Below are 19,666 nucleotides of genomic sequence, written 5' to 3'. Positions count from 1 at the left end.
GCTCTGAGCACTATGGGACTCAACTTCTGAGGTCATTAGTCCCCTAGAACTTAGAACTAGTTAAACCTAACTAACCTAAGGACATCACAAACATCCATGCCCGAGGCAGGATTCGAACCTGCGACCGTAGCGGTCTTGCGGTTCCAGACTGCAGCGCCTTTAACCGCACGGCCACTTCGGCCGGCAACAAAAATACATTTAACACTTCTATCTGTACAAGTATGTACTAGCTAAACTGCTAATATTAACATATTTTCACTGTCACTCACCCTTGCCATCTGATCGACTTTCATATCCTCAAGTGATGGATACAAAGACATTTTGGGCACCCTGGAAAAGTGAGAGTCATGTTGATTAATCTTATATCATAGAACTAGTTTCACAAAATGCAAAAATATCCGTCAGACATCATGGGCATCACATACTACACTGGTCTAATGAACCCTTATACTGACATAAAAAAGATAAAGCTGTCCTCACTCTGAAGGTTGGTTTGAATGCCACTGTGCTTTACAAGGCAAAGACCTATTGTAGGCAGTATGCCTTTGCCTTCCTTGAAATTCTGAACTGATTTCTCAATGCAGTCGTAAGGGAACCTACAGTTAAACATGCACTCTGTAATACAATGCATTGTAGCATTCCTCACACTAACACATCATTGTTTGTTTGTTTTGTTTTAGGGCACAAAAACAACTGGTGTCATACGCGCCCACGTCAAAGCTATAGAACACAAAAACAGAGAGGAGTTAAAAAAATTACTAAACATCAACCCCAATTGACATAAGAGAAGACAGCTAAAAACAGGGATATGGAGAAAGGGTTACTAAAGGCACCATACAGAAACAGAGGTCCAAAACCAAAAATTAAATCGCCTTCACCTTTGCCATATTGCTTTGACGGTTAAAGTAAAATGTGGTCAACAGCCCGCGCTTCATTTGCTAAAACGGCCGGTAATTCAGCCGGCAAACCCAAGCGGGAGAGGCAAAGATGATGGGTAAGATGCCAATAAACAGTAAAAAAAGGACATTCCATCAGGAAGTGGCGGCCAGTTAAAACTTGGGCACAATGTGTACAAAGTGGTGGGGGAGTGCCACTTATCAAACGTAGATGGCTAAAAAGGCAGTGCCCAATACGCAACCCAGTTAAAATGACTTCTTCCCGGCAGGAGGGTCAAGAGGAAGTTGTCCTAGATGCTGGGAGAGGCTTAATAATCCTGAACTCTTTCCCTTGAAGGGAGGACCAATGGTGATGCCAATGGGATACCACCTCCTGACAGACGGCAACACAGAGATCATTGGAGGGAATATATAAACTAGTGGGCTGAGGTACGAGGGCTGCAGCCTTGTTTCCTGGCACAGTGGCTCCACCAAGAGTAAGCAAGTGACAGTTTTCCTGGACCCATTGCACTAAGCGATGGACAGTGTGCAGCGCACATAGAATTTGAAGGGTGCTGAGAGAGTCTGAGCAGAGGACACAATTGAAAAGTTTGTGTTGCCAAATGTACTCCGTGGCCTGATACAGGGCAAAGAGCTCGGCTGTAAATACTGAGCACTGAGACAGAAGCCAATATCTAAAGACATGGGTGCCAATGACGAAGGCACACCAGACACCATGGTCAGTCCAAGAGCCATCAGTGTACAAAAAGGTACTTCCGCGTACAGTGGGCTGCCAGTTAAGACACATGGGAGGACCAAGAGAATTTCCTATTGAGCATGAGCCCCAGGAACTTCATAGTTTTAACAAATGGAAGGGCAACAGGCCCAAGATGTAAAGATGCTCGTAGGAACCATTTGCGCCACCAGAAATTCATAGAGACGGATTTGGCAGTGGAAAAACGAATGCCACTGTTGATGCTGCAGGAGTAAAGACGATCAAGGCATCGCTGAAGATGCCGCTCAGTGAGACATGTCCATGGAGAACAGCAATAAATGGCAAAATCGTCAACAAAAAGGAAGCCGGAGATGCCCAGCAGGAGACAGGCCATTATAGGGTTAATGGCGATAGCAAAGAGGATGACGCTCAGGATGGAACCCTGAGGCACATAGTTATCCTGGATAAAGGTGTCCGACAAGGCAGGACCCATACACATATTGAAAGCTCGTGTCTTTTAAAATTTCCTGAAGGAGAAAGGGCAGGCGGCCATGGAAGCCCCACGTGTAAGTCCCATGTAAGGTGTCGTAGGTCTTTTCCAAATTGAAAAACACAGCCACAGTCTGGGATTTCCATAGAAAACCATTCATGGCACAGATGGACAAAGTAATGAGATGGTCAACTGCAGAACACTGCACTCGAAATCCACACTATGTAGTCGTTAGTAAATTGCAAGACTCGAGCCACCATACCAGCTGGGCACGAATCATAGGTTCCATTACCTCACAAATGCAACTGGTGAGAGAGATGGGGTGGTAGCTAGAAGGAAGGTTTTTGTACTTACCGGGCTTAGGTATGGGCATGACGGTGGCTTCACACCAACATCCGGGAAATGTGCCCTCTGCCCAGATGCGGTTGTATAAGCAGAAAGTGCTTGCCCACAAGAGAGAGGTGCTGCAACATCTGAATGTTGATGGCGTCTGGCCCTGGGGCGGAAGATTAGGATGATCTAGCTTCCTCATAGTAAAGGTGCCATTGTAGCACTCACGATTCTGAGAAAAGGGTATCACCCGAGCCTCCTCCACTCGCTTCTGATGGAGGAAGGCAGGGTGATAGTGGGAAGAGCTCGAACTTTCCACAAATTAGTGGCCCAAAGTGTTGGAGATAGCAATAGCATCCACGGTAATATCACCTGCTACTTTCAGGCCGGAAATTGGCGAATGGGTCTTGGTCCCAGACAGCTGTCAGAAGTTGGTCCACACGACAGAGGAAGGGGAGGAACTGTTAAAAGGACTGGTGAATGAAATCCAGCAAGCTTTTTTGCTTTCCCAAAGAACATGACGACATTTCGCATGCATCTGTTTACAATGAATGCAATTTGCTGTCATAGGATGATGGTTAAAACTGCAAAGAGCATGCCTCCGTGCGCGAACTGCATCACGGCATGCCTCAGTCTACCAAGGAACTGGGACAAAGTGTGGTATAAAGACAAAGTGCGAGGAATGGAATGTTCTGCAGCATAAGGATAACATTTGTGAGGTATTCCACATGGTCGTCATAACTGGGGAAATCCTGTTCTTTGAAGGTTGTCAAGAGGGAGTAAAGCCGCCAGTCAGCCTTAGTAAGCTGCGATTTGGGTGTGCATGCAGGTGGGGTAGGAGTCAGCAAATGGATAGCACATGGGAAATGGTCGTTCGAGTATGTGTCAGAAAGAACAGACCCAATGGGCAAACTTGGCAGTGCAGAAGGATAGATCCAAATGGGAATAGGTGTGTGAAGAGTCAGAAAGGAATATGGGTGCTCCAGTGTTAAGGCAGAAGAGGTTGAGTTAATTAAGAATATCAGCCAAGAAGGCACCTCTCTGATAGGTTCTGGGAGAACCCCAAAGGGGATGATGCGCATTTAAGTCACCGAGTAGCAGAAATGGGGGGAAGTAGCTGCCCAATAAGATGAAGGAAGTCTGCCCTGGTAACATCAAATGACGGAAGGACACAAATGGTACAGAGGGAAGAAGTCAGGTGAGGAAGAAAATGGGGAACTGCAACAGCTTGAAGATGGGTAGTCTGGGAGATGGGTTGACTATGAACGTCATCCCGTATCAGCAGCATGATGACCCCATAAGATGGAATGCTGACCTCAAGGGGAAGGTCAAAATGAACTGGGAAGAAATGTGAAAGCTCAAAGCAGTCGTGAGGTGGCAATTTTGTTTGCTCAAGGCAGAGTACAAGAGAACACTGCGATGCTAAAAGCAACCATAAATCCTCTTTGTGGGATTGAAGGCCATGAACGGTCCATTGGAGGAGAGTCATGATCAGGAAGAGATGAAGGGGTGTCACCTCAGCAGCTGCTAAAGGGCACAGAAGCAGGAGGATCCTGCTTCATGGGGTCCACAGAAGCATCGGCTTGCTTGTGCTGTCGGTCTGTGGAGTCCAATGCAGAAAAACGGTTGGAGGTGCGCACCAGCAACACAGAGGCTGGCCAGACCAAGGTATTACGTGGCAACACCGTCTTTGAGCCTTTCCTGTTAGAGGAAGACTTCAGGTGGTTTTTGGCTGAAGGGACATATGAAGTCTTCATGGGAGCACTCCTTCTGTCCTTTCCGGCAGGGTTTGCGACCAGCCAATAACTTGTGAGCGACTGGGTAAAGCACTTTTTCCTTTACCCAGATCTCCTCGACAGCCCACTCATCAAGATACACGGGACAATCCCGAGAGGAGGCGGCGTGGCCGCCATTGCAGTTGATACAGCGGGGAGGAGGCAGCGAACAATTGCCCTCGTGTGCATCCCTACCAGAGGTTACACATTTGGCTGGGTGTCAACAAGAGATTCTACTGTGGTTGAATCGATGACACTGGTAGCAGCACATTGGGTTCAGAATGTATGTCGGACTGTGATAATTTCATAGCCTGCTTTCATCTTGGACGGAAGCACCACTGTATCAAAGGTAAGAAAAAGAGTGCGGGTGGGCACTAAGGAGGGATCTACCTTTCTCATCATCCGATGGATGGCAATGACACTCTGATCAGAGAGGTAAGACTGGATTTCGGCCCCAGTCAGACCGTTGAGCAGCGTAATGTAAATAACACCATGGGAAGAATTCAGAGTTCTATGGCCCCAGATACGAACAGGATTGCCATGGAGAAGCAAGGTGGCAAGCAGTTGTTGTGCTTGAGAATCAGAAGTAGTCTCCAAAAGCAAAGTGCCATTCCATACATGAGAGCAGGATTTCACAGGGCCGGCAACTGCATCAACACCTTTCTGAATAAGAAATGGATTTACTGTGGCGAAGGACTGACTGTCTTCAGCACGTGACACCAGAAGTAAGGATGGTGCAGCTGGAAGTGTCTTTGAATTGTTGGCCTCATTCTGTTTATGTTTCGTAGACGCTGATTGTGAAGATGATTGGCTCATTGCAAGAAAATCCCCATAATTGCCAGTCTCTCTGATGGCACGCTCTGTCCAACTGGGAGGCTCTCTTCACAAGGGGGCACACCCACCTTAGGTGATTGTTCACACCTCGGGTCACACCTCCTGAACACCTGACAGAGGGACCGATTGGCAATTTGGGAAGGTTGTAGCTAAGGCAATCACCCCTCCCTGGGCCTGGCCTGTACCAGGAGATACGTGCGAACACTACCTGTTGACCCGGGGCTGGGAATTATGCGTTACCCAGTCATCTGTTACGTGTCAGACGTGTGGGCCGGCCTTCAAGAGTGCACAGGAAGGGAGAAGAAGAAAAAAGGAACCTCAAATGCCAAAGTGGAGGAAAGAGAGGAGAAGGGAAACAAAGAAAGGAAAAGGGAACAAAAAACAGTGGTGAGACTGTTGTTATGTCAGTGACAGACAATGCTGAAACACTCCCAAAAACACCCCAGACATGTTCCCCAAGGAAGGGGAAAAAGAATAGCAAGAGGACAGACAAGCAGCATGGAAGGGAAAAGCTGTTACACAGTCTGGGGTCCCGTTGTAGCCAAGCACAAACCCGCCAAAGAGTAGCAAGCCCATTGGGCATCTGAACAAATCATTGCCAGGAGTGAAAGAAAGTACGGTATGTGAATCCTAACTAAGGATAAAAGCAAATTCAGATCAGAGTTACATTTTGAGTGAGACTCCAGACTGTGGAAGCTGCTGTGCAGGAAAAATCCGGGTAAGTGCGACTCGCTCACAATAACTATTTTGGCAGAAAGCAAGATGTCCAATGCATGCCTACACGCAAGGCTTTTGATTGGTCATGGCTTGAAATCTGTAATGCTGTGGGACATATTTTCTGCCTTCTTTCCCATGCCACATCATTATCGTTTAACCCTGACAAAATCTCCAAGAGTATGAAATTGTGTATAAAAATTATTATTAATCAGAATGTGCAATGTCTGTTGCAGTTACCCAGTGAGATTCTGATGCTGGTAGAACCAGCTAAGTGTCATAGAGGAATGTCAGAGAAAATTTGTTGCAGGGACATTGAAGGAGACACTTGTGGCAGAGATATCGAAGAATAGACTTGCTTCAGGCACGCCGTCGACAATGCCCTTCACTTTAAGCAGCCTTAGAAGATATCTGCAGAGACAGGTGTCTCCAACTTAGAGCAAAGTACAGAGGCCAAGCTGGACTAAGAAATTCCAGCTGCTATTACTGCAGCTGTCAATGCGGCCACCAAGGCGAGTGGGAAGCAAAGCTACTTAATTTTCATCAGAGTTTCAATGCCCAAATTTTACATTCACAGCCAGCTAGTTGCACCCATCAAGCACTTTAGCAAAAGAATTGGTGTTCATTCTTGCTTTTCCAGGGATACTTCTGCAAATCGCTAGCCTTTTCGCAGTCACTGGCTGTATATGTAATGTAGTTTAATTGAGTCCACACACCTGTGCCAAAACAATAATTCGTATTTGCTATCCATTGTCCACTTTTTAAATGTTTATATGCCTGATATTAGTAGGTACATCATTTTGTTTGATGTCTTACTGGCAATGAACCAAAGTGTTGTTATGACTGTTAGTTTCCTTTTGTTAGTTTGGAGAATCCCTTCCTTGGGTCACCCCTAGTAAGTTTCGTTTAGTAAGATGTTATCCATTGGTGTACTGTTGCACTCAATTCATTTGGAAGGCAGAGAAATGGTGAAACTGAAGTGTGTCGAATTGACACACGCACGCACACGCCGACGCCCACGCCTACGCCCGCCCGCACACAGAGAGAGAGAGAGAGAGAGAGAGAGAGAGAGAGAGAGAGAGAGAGAGAGAGAGAGAGAGAGAGAGAGAGCACATGTATGGTCTACTTGGCTGAAGTCTAGACCCAAGCCAGCAGCAGTCATAGTGGTGTTTCTCTACTGCTCATAGGTCACAACGCATCAGTTTTGCGTAGCCACTAGTATGATATATTCATGTAGCCAATGAGAAGTGAGGAAAGAAGCAATGGATATCCAGCCTGAAAGAGACACCATTCTCTTTTTCACCGTTGTCACAAATATTTGACCTTTTCTGAATATGACATCAATTACGAATGTGTGATAGCCTTGGGACTTAAAAGCAGCGCATGTGAAATGATCAAAAATTATATTCATAATCTGCATTGTTACAAATATTTGATTTTTTTCTGAGTGCATCATGAATTACTAGGTTGTGGTTAGGTTGGAATATGACAGCCTGGTCGTGAGTACCTGGTTGTGGTGATATACTGATCTGTAGCTTAACCCATGGCTTGGGTCAGGTTGCATTACAACAGTTTTAGTCACATGTGCTTCCTCCGAATAGGTCACAATGAGGTCGTGGGTAGGATGGGACCCTACAGCACAGCTCAAAATTACATTAATAATCTTGGTTGTCAAAATACTCTTCTTTGCTTATGTTTTCTGAATGTGTTAAGATTTCTGAGATTGTGATATATTGACATGGGGACATGACAGTATTCCTTTGAAACATTGTCTGTCCGCTGCTTTCACAATGGCGGCATAGGCTCCTTCCCTTTATACCTCATGGCTAGTGCTGGCAATAATGCTGCATGAAACATGTAAGTATGCCACTGGCCACGATCTAGACTTTTACCTGTCTACTCTATTCTACGGAGTTAAAGCCTCAACATTAAAAGAAGAGTTTGTAAAATTTCTGAGGGCTGATTCCATAGATAAATTCTTAGACTTTCATGAACAAAACATGCTAGCCAATTAGAAGCATTGTTACAGGTATACTGCACAAGCTAGCTGCTTAATATTAAATAAAAGAATGCACACTAATCGTGGATTGAAAAATTCTAACTTCTACGCCCTATTTTGAAACATAAAATAGGAAAATCATCATAACAATATCTAAGACTGGGCTATCACCTAAAACAACAAATGATTCTACCATGCTGGAAAGTGATGAGTACTGAACACACAAACGAAACAACAAGGAATATTATTATTACTTCACAATAAAGGAAACAGAATATGTACAGATCTGTGCACTATAATAACAAAGTTCCCAGGATTAACATAAACGTGGCGGCGGTGGTGATCACTAATGTAAATAAATAGGCCTAGTGAATTTATTGGGTTGGCCATGTACCTTATGGTGGTTTGAAGAGTATAAATGTAGATGCATATGTTGGCATCAGTATCACAGAAGGTGTGCTGTTTCTGGGGAGTACCGTGCAACTTAGTCAAGTATACAGTGAACATCTAATGTTAATTAGCATCTACTGAACAAAGTGTGACTACTTGACTGTATTAATGACATCATCATCATCATCATCATCATCATCATCTCATAATTTGTATATTGATAAAAACTTGTGGAAACAGAACAATGAAAAACGTTACAAGCACTTAAATGACAGACTTATCATTGCCTCAACACTGCTGTCACACAGTTTAATTTCAACAGCTCCCCTAATTACAAGGTCACAGCAGTTTGAAGTGAGAGTCACAATCCTTGTCTGTTCAAACACAATCTCGGGTTTGAAGCCAAAGCAGAGTCTCATGAATAAACATATCCCTAAAATTGGACACAAAACAACTGACTGATATGCAATTTATTCATTTCATTTGGTACAATTTTGAAATCATTTGATTTGTTATATACGGGACATGTCGAGATTTACAGTAGAAAATTTTGAGAGAAATACAAAAATGTTATACTATTTTATACACATTACTGTGATACAGCTGTACAATACTTACTACTGATAAATAAAAATAAACTTTCGTTGTTCATAGACCGTGTGTTGTGTATTGATGGTGGCAATTCTGACTTTGGTTATAGCCAATTCAATGATAGTATTTGGTAGCCAGTGATCTCTTTCAGGATACGATGCAAATTGATTACACTTGTTTTTAACACAAATGAGAAAAAAATCTAGTTGTTTTGACAGACTGACTTGTAGCAAAGCCCAAGTCCTAGGTTAGGTTGGTATGTGACAGTCTCGCTGTAAGTTAGGGAAGCCAGCGAATGTGAATGGAAGGAAGCTGGATGTACTGACAGACTGACCGGAAGCATAGCTCGAGATCTAGGCTAGGTTAGAATGTGACAATTTGCTAGTAAGCTGACAAAAGTCATAGAATCTCAACATGAAAATATGGCTGCTGTAATAGACTGATGTGTAGCGTAGCCCGAGATGTATGATCACCATTGCAGTAACCTACTTGTATGTCTTATTTCAGATTTTACCGAAAATTCCAATGAAGTGGTTAAATTCTAACCTAATAGAACAAAGTACCAGTAAACTTTATTTACTATCCACAGAAAATTATGAATGAGCATTCTAACTGGCTACCAACAACTGACTTATGATTCAAACTATGGAAAATCCTTTACAGAATAATAGCAATATTATGAAAATGAGAGACTGCTACTCACCATATAGCAGAAACGCTGAGTCGCAGACAGGCACAACAGAAAATTTAGCATTCTTTTTACAGTGTCTGTCAGTGACTCAACATCTCCACTAAATGATGAGTAGCAAAAATCTCCCTTTTCATAACACTGACTTGTGATTCAGCAAATTCTGCTACCACTTTTTATAACACAAGTAGATTAGATTAGATTAATACTTGTTCCATAGATCATGAATACGACACTTCGTAATGATGTGGAACGTGTCAGGTTAATAAAAGATGTCTGCACAAGATATTACATTACACAAAATATTGCATGACACTAATGTTTAAGTTGGTTTTTTTCCCCTCCCTTAATTTATATCTAAAAATTCAGCCAATGAGTAGAAGGAGTTGTCATCTAGAAATTCTTTTAATTTATTTTTAAATGTTGGTTGGCTATCTGTCAGGCTTTTGATGCTGTTTGGTAGGTGACCAAAGACTTTTGTGGCAGCATAATTTACCCCTTTCTGTGCCAAAGTCAGATTTAACCCTGCATAGGTATTTCCAATACCGGCATGCAATGCAACACGGGCACTTCTGCAAGTAATCTCTTTGGTGAACCAAGACTTTTTTAACAACAAAATACCTGTTGGCAATGCACATGTTTGTAACTATTTTCTTTGCAATTCTAGGAGCCTCACAACATTTGTGAATTCCTCCAGAAGATTGTAGCAAAAATCCAATTCAAAGTAACAGGTCAGATAAATTATTTTTCTGGTGTCCATGTTTGTGGCATCTGATAAAATTTACTTTACAAATGCTATGCTATTTAATTTACTTTCTAAGCAGTCTAAATGTAACTTCAAATTTAAATTTTTGTCAAGTTTAGACTTAAGATCTTGACATTTCCTGAGCTTTGAAATTTACTTTTACGACTCTGTATTCTGATGATTTAATTTCAAATTGCATTACCTAGTTACATTCAGTTTTAGTCCATTTTGATGGAACCAGGAATTAAGATTTTCTAAAGTATATTCATCACTTCTCCTAATTCTCTGAGACATTTGCTCTATGACATCTCTCCTTACACACTGGCAATTAATGGCTAGAAATTAAGTCAGTCAGTACAACATTACTAGAAATGAACATCCATTCCATTCAACTGGACCTGATTTTGGGTAAGGATAAAAATTGCCAGGACAATTTCTGCAAATTAAGAGGACCTGGTAGAAAATGACAGTCTCAGACATTTTGGTAAAAATGTTTGTCAGACACTTTGGTAAAAAGTTTGTCATACAGTTTTAAAAAAAACTGTAGATGCATTGGCAAAAAAGTGTGAATGCATAAGAGGAGTAATATGCAAGATAGGTATTTTATAATGCTGCAATAAAAATGCCATCAATGAATCTGAACTTGGTGAGGTGTTTGGGATTCTGGGAGGCTACATAGGGTTACTCTAGATGGCCCAGAAAAAGGTTGGAAAGGATGATGCCATGCAGGTGCCCCCAGCTGTGCTGCACATTTGGTTGTAGGTGATGTCTTGAAAGGAGAAGTAATTGTGGGTGAGGACATAGTTAGTCATGGTGATCAGGAAGGTTGTTACAGGTATGGTGTGAGTGAAGAGTTGGGAAATATAGTGTCCAGTGGTGGCAAGGCCACCGGTATTGGGGATGCTTGTGTAGAATGAGGTGGCTTTGACAGAAACAAGCAGCATGGTGGCTGGTAAAAGAGTTGTGACCTGTTGAGTGTTGGTGGAGAATATTTGATTTGTGTGAGACAGTGTTTTGTTTGTGTCAAGCATAATGAATATTAAACTTTTGGAATCTATGAAAAAACTAAACCTGACTCAACTCTTCTGGAGTTGGGAAGCAAGGTGGCTCTGTGGTTTTTTTGAGAAAGAGGGTTCAAATTCTCTTCCAGATTTAGGTTTCCCATGGTGTCATTTGTTAAGACTCTGGTAGATTCCTTTCAGTGAAATATGGCAATTTCCTTTCCTACTGTGTCCAATCCGAACTTGTGCTCTGTCTCTGATGATCCTCATTGATGGGATGTTAAAAACAATTATTTCTAATGATTAATACTGTTATTTCTCTCTTTCTTCCTTCCATTTTTTGTAGAATGTAAATCCAGTGCCTTATGTACTGCACCATTTCACTTAATTTTAAACTCACAGAAAGGAAGGGAACACCCATATATTGGAGCATTTTTGCGATGAATTAACATTAGTTATTCCTGTGTTAAAACTGTCCATATAGTGAAGGAAGGGGTCTACAGAATGGTATAGAGTGAAGTACATACGCGTATACAAAACAGGTCAGACATATTATGTGATGTTCATCTACCTGACTTCGATGAAATATATGTAAAAACAAAGATGATGTGACTTACCATACGAAAGCGCTGGCAGGTCGATAGACACACAAACAAACACAATCATACACACAAAATTGTAGCTTTCGCAACCTACGGTTGCTTCATCAGGAAAGAGGGAAGGAGAGGGAAAGATGAAAGGATGTGGGTTTTAAGGGAGAGGGTAAGGAGTCATTCCAATCCCAGGAGCGGAAAGACTTACCTTAGGGGGAAAAAAGGACAGGTATACACTCGCACACACACCCATATCCAACCACACATCCACATATTATATTCATATCATTGACTTTGATGAAATTTAGATGGTTAGAACACAATTAGTTGGAGCAAATTTATTTTAACGCTGCTGTTGTTGCTGTGGTCTTCAGTCCTGAGACTGGTTTGATGCAACTCTCCATGCTACTCTATCCTGTGCAAGCTGCTTCATCTCCCAGTACCTACTGCAACCTACATCCTTCTGAATCTGCTTAGTGTATTCATCTCTTGGTCTCCCTCTACAATTTTTACGCTCCACGCTGCCCTCCAGTACTAAATTGGCGATCCCTTGATGCCTCAGAACATGTCCTACCAACCGATCCCGTCTTCTGGTAAAGTTGTGCCACAAACTCCTCTTCTCCCCAATTCTGTTCAATACCTCCTCATTAGTTATGTGATCTACCCATCTAATCTTCAGCATTCTTCTGTAGCACCACATTTCAAAAGCTTCTATTCTCTTCTTGTCCAAACTATTTATCGTCCATGTTTTACTTCCATACATGGCTACACTCCATACAAATACTTTCAGAAATGACTTCCTGACACTTAAATCTATACTCGATGTTAACAAATTTCTCTTCTTCACAAACGCTTTCCTTGCCATTGCCAGTCTACATTTTATATCCTCTCGACTTCGACCATCATCAGTTATTTTTCTCCCCAAATAGCAAAATTCCTTTACTACTTTAAGTGTCTCATTTCCTAATCTAATTCCCTGAGCATCACCCGATTTAATTCGACTACATTCCATTATCCTCGTTTTGCTTTTGTTGATGTTCACCTTATACCCTCCTTTCAAGACACTATCCATTCCATTCAACTGCTCTTCCAAGTCCTTTGCTGTCTCTGACAGAATTACAATGTCATCGGCGAATCTCAAAGTTTTTATTTCTTCTCCATTGATTTTAATACCTACTCCGAATTTTTCTTTTGTTTCCTTCACTGCTTGCTCAATATACAGATTGAATAACATCGGGGAGAGACTACAACGCTGTCTCACTCCCTTCCCAACCACTGCCTCCCTTTCATGTCCCTCGACACTTATAACTGCCATCTGGTTTCTGTATAAATTGTAAATAACCTTTCGCTCCCTGTATTTTACCCCTGCCACCTTCAGAATTTGAAAGAGCGTATTCCAGTCAACATTGTCAAAAGCTTTATCTAAGTCTGCAAATGCTAGAAATGTAGGTTTGCCTTTCCTTAATCTAGGTTCTAAGATAAGTCGTAGGGTCAGTATCGCCTCACGTGTCCCAACATTTCTATGGAATCCAAACTGATCTTCCCCGAGGTCGGCTTCTACTAGTTTTTCCATTCGTCTGTAAAGAATCCACGTTAGTATTTTGCAGTCGTGACTTATTAAACTGATAGTTCGGTAATTTTCACATTTGTCAACACCAGCTTTCTTTGGGATTGGAATTATTATATTCTTCTTGAAGTCTAAGGGTATTTGGCCTGTCCCATACATCTTGCTCACCAGATGGTAGAGTTTCGTCAGGACTGCCTCTCCCAAGGCTGTCAGTAGTTCTAATGGAATGTGGTCTACTCCCGGGGCCTTGTTTCGACTCAGGCCTTTCAGTGCTCTGTCAAACTCTTCACGCAGTATTATATCTCCCATTTCATCTTCATCCTCTTCCATTTCCATAATATTGTCCTCAAGTACATCGCCCTTGTATAGACCCTCTATATACTACTTCCACCTTTCTGCTTTCCCTTCTTTGCTTAGAACTGGGTTTCCATCTGAGCTTTTGATATTCATACATGTGGTTCTCTTTTCTCTGAAGGTCTCTTTAATTTTCCTGTAGGCTGTATCTATCTTACCCCTACTGAGATAAGCCTCTACATCCTTACATTTGTCCTCTAGCCATGCCTGATTAGCCATTTTGCACTTCCTGTCGATCTCATTTTTAAGATGTTTGTATTCCTTTTTGCCTGCTTCATTTACAGCATTTTTATATTTTCTCCTTTCATCAATTAAATTCAGTATTTCTTCTGTCACCCAAGGATTTCTACTAGCCCTCGTCATTTTACCTACTTGATCCTCTGCTGCCTTCACTACTTCATCCCTCAAAGCTACCCATTCATCTTCTACTGTATTTCTTTCCCCCATTCCTGTCAATTGTTCCCTTATGCTCTCCCTGAAACTCTGTACAACCTCTGGTTTAGTCAGTTTATCCAGGTCCCATCTCCTTAAATTCCCACTTTTTTGCAGTTTCTTCAGTTTTAATCTACAAGTCATAACCAATAGATTGTGGTCCGAATCCACATCTGCCCCTGGAAATGTCAAAAGCTTTATCTAAGTCTGCAAATGCTAGAAATGTAGGTTTGCCTTTCCTTAATCTAGCTTCTAAGATAAGTCGTAGGGTCAGTATCGCCTCACGTGTCCCAACATTTCTATGGAATCCAAACTGATCTTCCCCTGGTTCCTAAATCTCTGTCTTACCATTAGATTCTATCTGAAACCTGTCAGTATCTCCAGGCTTCTTCCATGTATACAACCTTCTTTCATGATTCTTGAACCAAGTGTTAGCTATGATTTTAATGCTAACACATATAAAACATGAAGCCTCCTTTCTAACATTAAACATGTATGTTGCTCTTTGATGACATGGCTTTTCTGTTGTGATGATCCACTGTTCATTCTACTAAACTCAAGATTGCATTGTGCTCAGAGATTGAATGAACATGTAAGTAACTGTGTAACTCCAATGCTACAGATATTAATCATAAAATGGAATCTAATTTCCAAAATGGCAAAGTTCCAATCCAGACTTTCTAAGTTTCCTCAGGGAGCATTTTAAAAATAATTGTGAGAATTGAAATATGTGATGTGGACAGCACAATCACCCAACTTTAACATTATTCAGCAGCTCATATCCTTTTCTGATCAAATGATCCGGTGCAAATTTCCTCCCTCGGAGCTATTCATGAAAAAATGCTGCACTGCCTATAGCATTAGCTTGTAAGGAATTAACAAGTGCCAAACCCCTCCTCTTCAATGAAATGCAGCTCTAAGATGGCTTAAATGATACAGTGCCTTAATCTCATTCATTTAGATGTTCCTTTCACAGAGCAAATTAATGTTTGTCAGATTGTGTACTCATGGAAGGGCAGTGTTTCTACCTGGTGTACGAGCCTAAATATTTTCTATTTGTAGGCCTATTTGGTTACACTTACATCAGATTGATAGGAACAGTAAGAAATTTCATAAAATGCGATCAGTATGTTACGTATGATGGTTACCTATTTATAACCAATTAGCAACACTGTCCATCTCAACATGACACACACACTGTTTATAGTCGTAATGAGATGTCTCAGGACAGCTAGACATTAACATGGAGGGCCAACAGGAGGAGAGAGTGCAATATATGAACAATTTGGCACAATATATATTTCATTGCACACATAAGTTACATCTACTTTCTTAAAATTCAATTGTCAGCCCAAGTAGGGCATCAATATTAAGGAACATCCAAAACACAAAAAAGACAACACCAACAACTCATTTTGATTGCTCGAAGCTAAAAAACGGAAGAGATTTCAATAAACTGGCAATTTTTCCATCACCATCCATAGCAAAAGAATTTACAACTAATCAAATATGACAAACTTAACATTGCTAATTGTTTTGTATTTAGTGTATTGACGATGCAACTGTGGACAGTGACATATTTAGCTCCATTCTTAGTTAGGGTACTCTGAAATAAGTCTTAGGGATAGGAGAATGCCTGATCAATGACACCTACCAGACAGCAAGTGGTTCTGCTTCCATGCATAGTGTTTTGTTTTCTTTTATTTATTTCATGTTCTGAAGATCCATATTATGAACATATCATAGAATGTGGAACATGTCAGTTTTACAAGTTTGTTGTGGTTATATTGTATGGTATTACGCAAATAGTAAAACTATTTTATACTAGGATAACTACAAGCTAGGTTCTATTACACAAAAATATAAGTATTTAAATGTGTTTACACTTAAGAAAGTAACATGTACACAAATAAGGATCTGGGAATGTATCCATGTGTTTATACTACAGACATTGTGGCTCACGGAACTGTACACTAGTGTAAAATGGCCCTAAAGAGCTCATCATCCACTAAATAATTTGAGGTGAAAGGGCATTAATACTCTTACATCCACTGAAACTGACCTCATCCTGTGCCATACCCATGTCTGTATTCCCATAGTGTATAATCCTTTCTCCTAATATTGTGATTATGAGGTGCACTATCTGATTTAAAATAAGCCTTTTTTCCTTGTGAAAAACATCATGAAGAATATAAATTGTGCAGTGAATGCAAGGCTTTTGTGTTCCTTAATAAGACTTCTGCATAAGACTTTGAAGTGGACTCTGCTCATAATTCTTATGCCTCTTTTCTGTGCATAAAGCACCTCTTTAACCAGTAGCTAATTTCTTCAAAACATGATTTCATACATCATAATTGTACGAAAATAACCACAACAAGCTAATTTGATATTTTCCAGGATGTGGTTTGACTGTTTTAGATTGCTATCCACATTTCAGCACAGGAGTTTTGAAATATCAATCCTAGATGTCTGCTCCTAGTTTTTCCTGTTTCCTTCATCTTTAGAGGTCACAGACCTATAAAACTAAATCAAACTTGTTTTACTATATTTAACAGAAAGAGCATTTATGTTAAACATGTTCACAATTTCCCTGTAAAAACTTTATTAACTTACAGCTCAGGTTTGTCTAATGAATTATAAATATGTACCATCGTGTCAAGAGCAAAGACAGCGAATTTACAATATTCTGTACAAAGATGTATGTCGTTAACACAAATAAGAGGTACGGGGTCCAGAACTGATCCATGGGGCACTCCTGTGTGAAGGCGCTCTACTCTGATGATGCTGAACTTAGTGACAGTTTTCTGCAAATTTCACTGTGCTATTAAAAGTACACTCTACTACTACACATCAGATCAGAAATAAGAACTGTCTGTAACCAGCAACAGACATTCATAACGCACAATCAATGGGAGACTGATTTTACAACAATGCAACAATAATAGCCTGATCAATGTATTGATACGCTTTTTTTTTCTCTAGCGAACTTTGAACCGGATCGCTTCCATTAACATTTCTAATCTCTCTTATTGTATCTCTATATACGAGTGGGTAGTGATTTCCCAGGGAATGTCCCACCACTTGATCGCAAGTCCGTAAAACACGACAGAATCTGGTGGAGCTACAAGCTGGTATCCAGAACAACTTCAAATATTTCAAGAGACTTTTCCGACAATTATTCGAGTACCTCCTACTCGACAATGACCTTCCTCATTCTTGCTAATTAGTCTAATTAAAAGACTAATTTCCTCATGTCACGCCTAGGCACTTATTGGCGAGACGATACAACGGTAAACAACAGCCACGATATAAAACTCAATCTTGACGTACATTGATCTGGAATGACCCAAAACTGTAGACCATACACTTATGTAACATACGCAATAAATTAATATTACTACGAACAAAAGTCCTAGTTACACTCAAGATTCAAAGAAAGAGTGGTGACACCGCGACTTTCGCTATTCCCTGCATTATCGAGAAATAAACACAAATCTCTGATGTCAATTCAGAAATTGTATTCTATAGGCGAGTGCAATTAACAACAAAGTGATAAGTAACGAACAACGACAACTTTTTCTGATCTTGAATAACAATAAAGGATGAATACTCATAAGCATAACTTACCTTAATCGTAATTAGAGATGTAAGAATGTACTTTCCACGACAGTTTACTTAAAGCTTAACTTCGTTGAGCTCTTGACAGCTATTCAGCAGCACTCAACACAATATTCGCTGTTTGCTGCCAACAGCAGGAAGTAGCTCCAAACGCGTGACGCACCGTCATATGATAACAAGGAAGGATGTACTATGAATCACAAAAAGAGCAAGAATTTATACTGAGAAATACATAGCTGCTTGTACAACATAATATTCACGCGTAATTTAAGTGATGGGCTAAATAGAAACATGCAGAGTTTTATTAATACTCTGTGACCAATCGTGAACTGTTCGCTGAACTCTCATACAGATATTCTGCCATGCGCAATTTGGCAATTTACATATTTATGGAGAGTTCTTCACTCTGTCGTGTTAGCTGGTTTAATAATTACAGAGCATTATGATTACTACGATACATTTCCGCACTACTCATATAACGAGTGGTTTAGGTGTTGGCGACAATGTTGAAAAACCGAAGTTATGGAGGTAGTTAAAGTAAGTCGCCTCTGAGAGTGTTGTAATTCATCTTGTAAGTTATTAACATGTTTGTCTGTTGACGCTCTACGCAGGGAGATCCATTCCTCGATTTTTCCTGTAGAAGTGCCTGCTTTGGAATTGAAGTTAGTGGTCTCTTGTTTTAACTGATTGATTTGTTTACTTCGTTTTACCTGTTGGGGGTGCAAGGAAGTGTTTACGAGTTCTAGAGCAGCCACTACTTTCATAAAGTTTTGCAATTACATAGTGTCACGTTTTTCGCCACAGTAAACTCATATCAGTAGTTGCCACGGGACAATTGCTTGTCACGTCCAAACAAATCTTACGTGATACGTGAAACTACTACCTGTAAATTATGAGTATAATGTGACTGGTTTATTTATGCACGCTATTACTTGGAAGGACTGGTAACACGACATATCTTGTCATTATATTCCGAGATCGCAGTCCATATCACTAAAGTAACGAAATCAGTCTTTCATGACGGGAATGTACATTAATTGCAAGTTCTACTGTATCCCTGTCAGAATAAATTAGGCCTAGTCCTAATCACAAACAAAATTAACATTTCTGTGTTTTTTTATTTTTTTTATTTTTCTTTTGTACTGAATTCACGAGATGTCCATTAGTATAACAATGGAACTGAAGCGAGCAGTAGTGTACCTTAAACACAGTCAAATATGTTAACAAACTGCAAGAATTTCTATATAACCACATTATTATAGGTACCGGTGCAAGTTTAACAACTGATGAAGCTGACTGTCAAAAGATCCACTGAATTATGTATTTAAGAACAGTCACGTCTAGGTTTTGTAGAATTCACAAGTGTCATTTATGTGAGGTGATTCAAATATGATAATCATAAAAAAACTCATCATGCTTATGTAAACAACTGAACTATAGGATTCCATGGAAACATTTTCTGTGGCACAGGTTTGTTATCAGACTGCAAAGTGCTGTATGCGAATAATGAGCCAAATGTACAGTCCGGCAATAACATCGTTTCCTCCTTTCCTGGAGTTCTTCAACTATTTTTATACGTGTATTTAGTTTGTAAATACCATGTTTTTAGTATGGATGCTATGTTAGTATAGTATTTGACATTGCAGTTGCCTGACAGGTACATAATGTGCTTCAATCTTGCTGTAGTATCTGCCCATTCTGCCCGCATCTCGTGGTCGTGCGGTAGCGTTCTCGCTTCCCACGCCCGGGTTCCCGGGTTCGATTCCCGGCGGGGTCAGGGATTTTCTCTGCCTCGTGATGGCTGGGTGTTGTGTGCTGTCCTTACGTTAGTTAGGTTTAAGTAGTTCTAAGTTCTAGGGGACTGATGACCACAGCAGTTGAGTCCCATAGTGCTCAGAGCCATTTGAACCATTTTTTCTGCCCATTCTCAGAACAACTACTAACTTATCCAATTA

The 19,666-nt window shown here is 40.8% G+C and overlaps 2 protein-coding genes across 6 annotated transcripts in view; one reads left to right on the top strand and one right to left on the bottom strand.

Moving 5' to 3' along the window:
- LOC126262519 (syntenin-1-like) overlaps positions 1 to 17,897 on the bottom strand; it is a 47,230-nt gene extending 29,333 nt beyond the window's left edge. The window contains exons 1-2 of the mRNA XM_049959193.1: positions 17,721 to 17,897; positions 270 to 330 (exon numbers count right to left, since the gene is read on the bottom strand). Coding sequence (XP_049815150.1) covers positions 270 to 320 — 51 coding nt within the window. The 5' untranslated portion in view covers positions 321 to 330; positions 17,721 to 17,897. The remainder of the gene's footprint in view (positions 1 to 269; positions 331 to 17,720) is intronic.
- The window catches only part of LOC126262529 (josephin-1), a 40,083-nt gene continuing 38,312 nt past the window's right edge, over positions 17,896 to 19,666 (top strand). For 2 of the 5 annotated variants that reach the window (XM_049959205.1, XM_049959223.1), the window contains exon 1: positions 17,896 to 18,248. In XM_049959205.1, the coding sequence (XP_049815162.1) occupies positions 18,234 to 18,248 (15 nt within the window). In that variant the 5' untranslated portion in view covers positions 17,896 to 18,233. Of the gene's footprint in view, positions 18,374 to 19,666 lie in introns of all 5 variants that reach the window. The other 3 variants (XM_049959214.1, XM_049959231.1, XM_049959239.1) reach the window with 3 other exon arrangements.

The sequence above is a fragment of the Schistocerca nitens genome, chromosome 1 (assembly GCF_023898315.1).
Source record: "Schistocerca nitens isolate TAMUIC-IGC-003100 chromosome 1, iqSchNite1.1, whole genome shotgun sequence".
Classification (NCBI taxonomy): domain Eukaryota; kingdom Metazoa; phylum Arthropoda; class Insecta; order Orthoptera; family Acrididae; genus Schistocerca; species Schistocerca nitens.
Note: the sequence above shows the minus strand (reverse complement) of the source record. Positions and strands in the feature narration are given on the sequence as shown.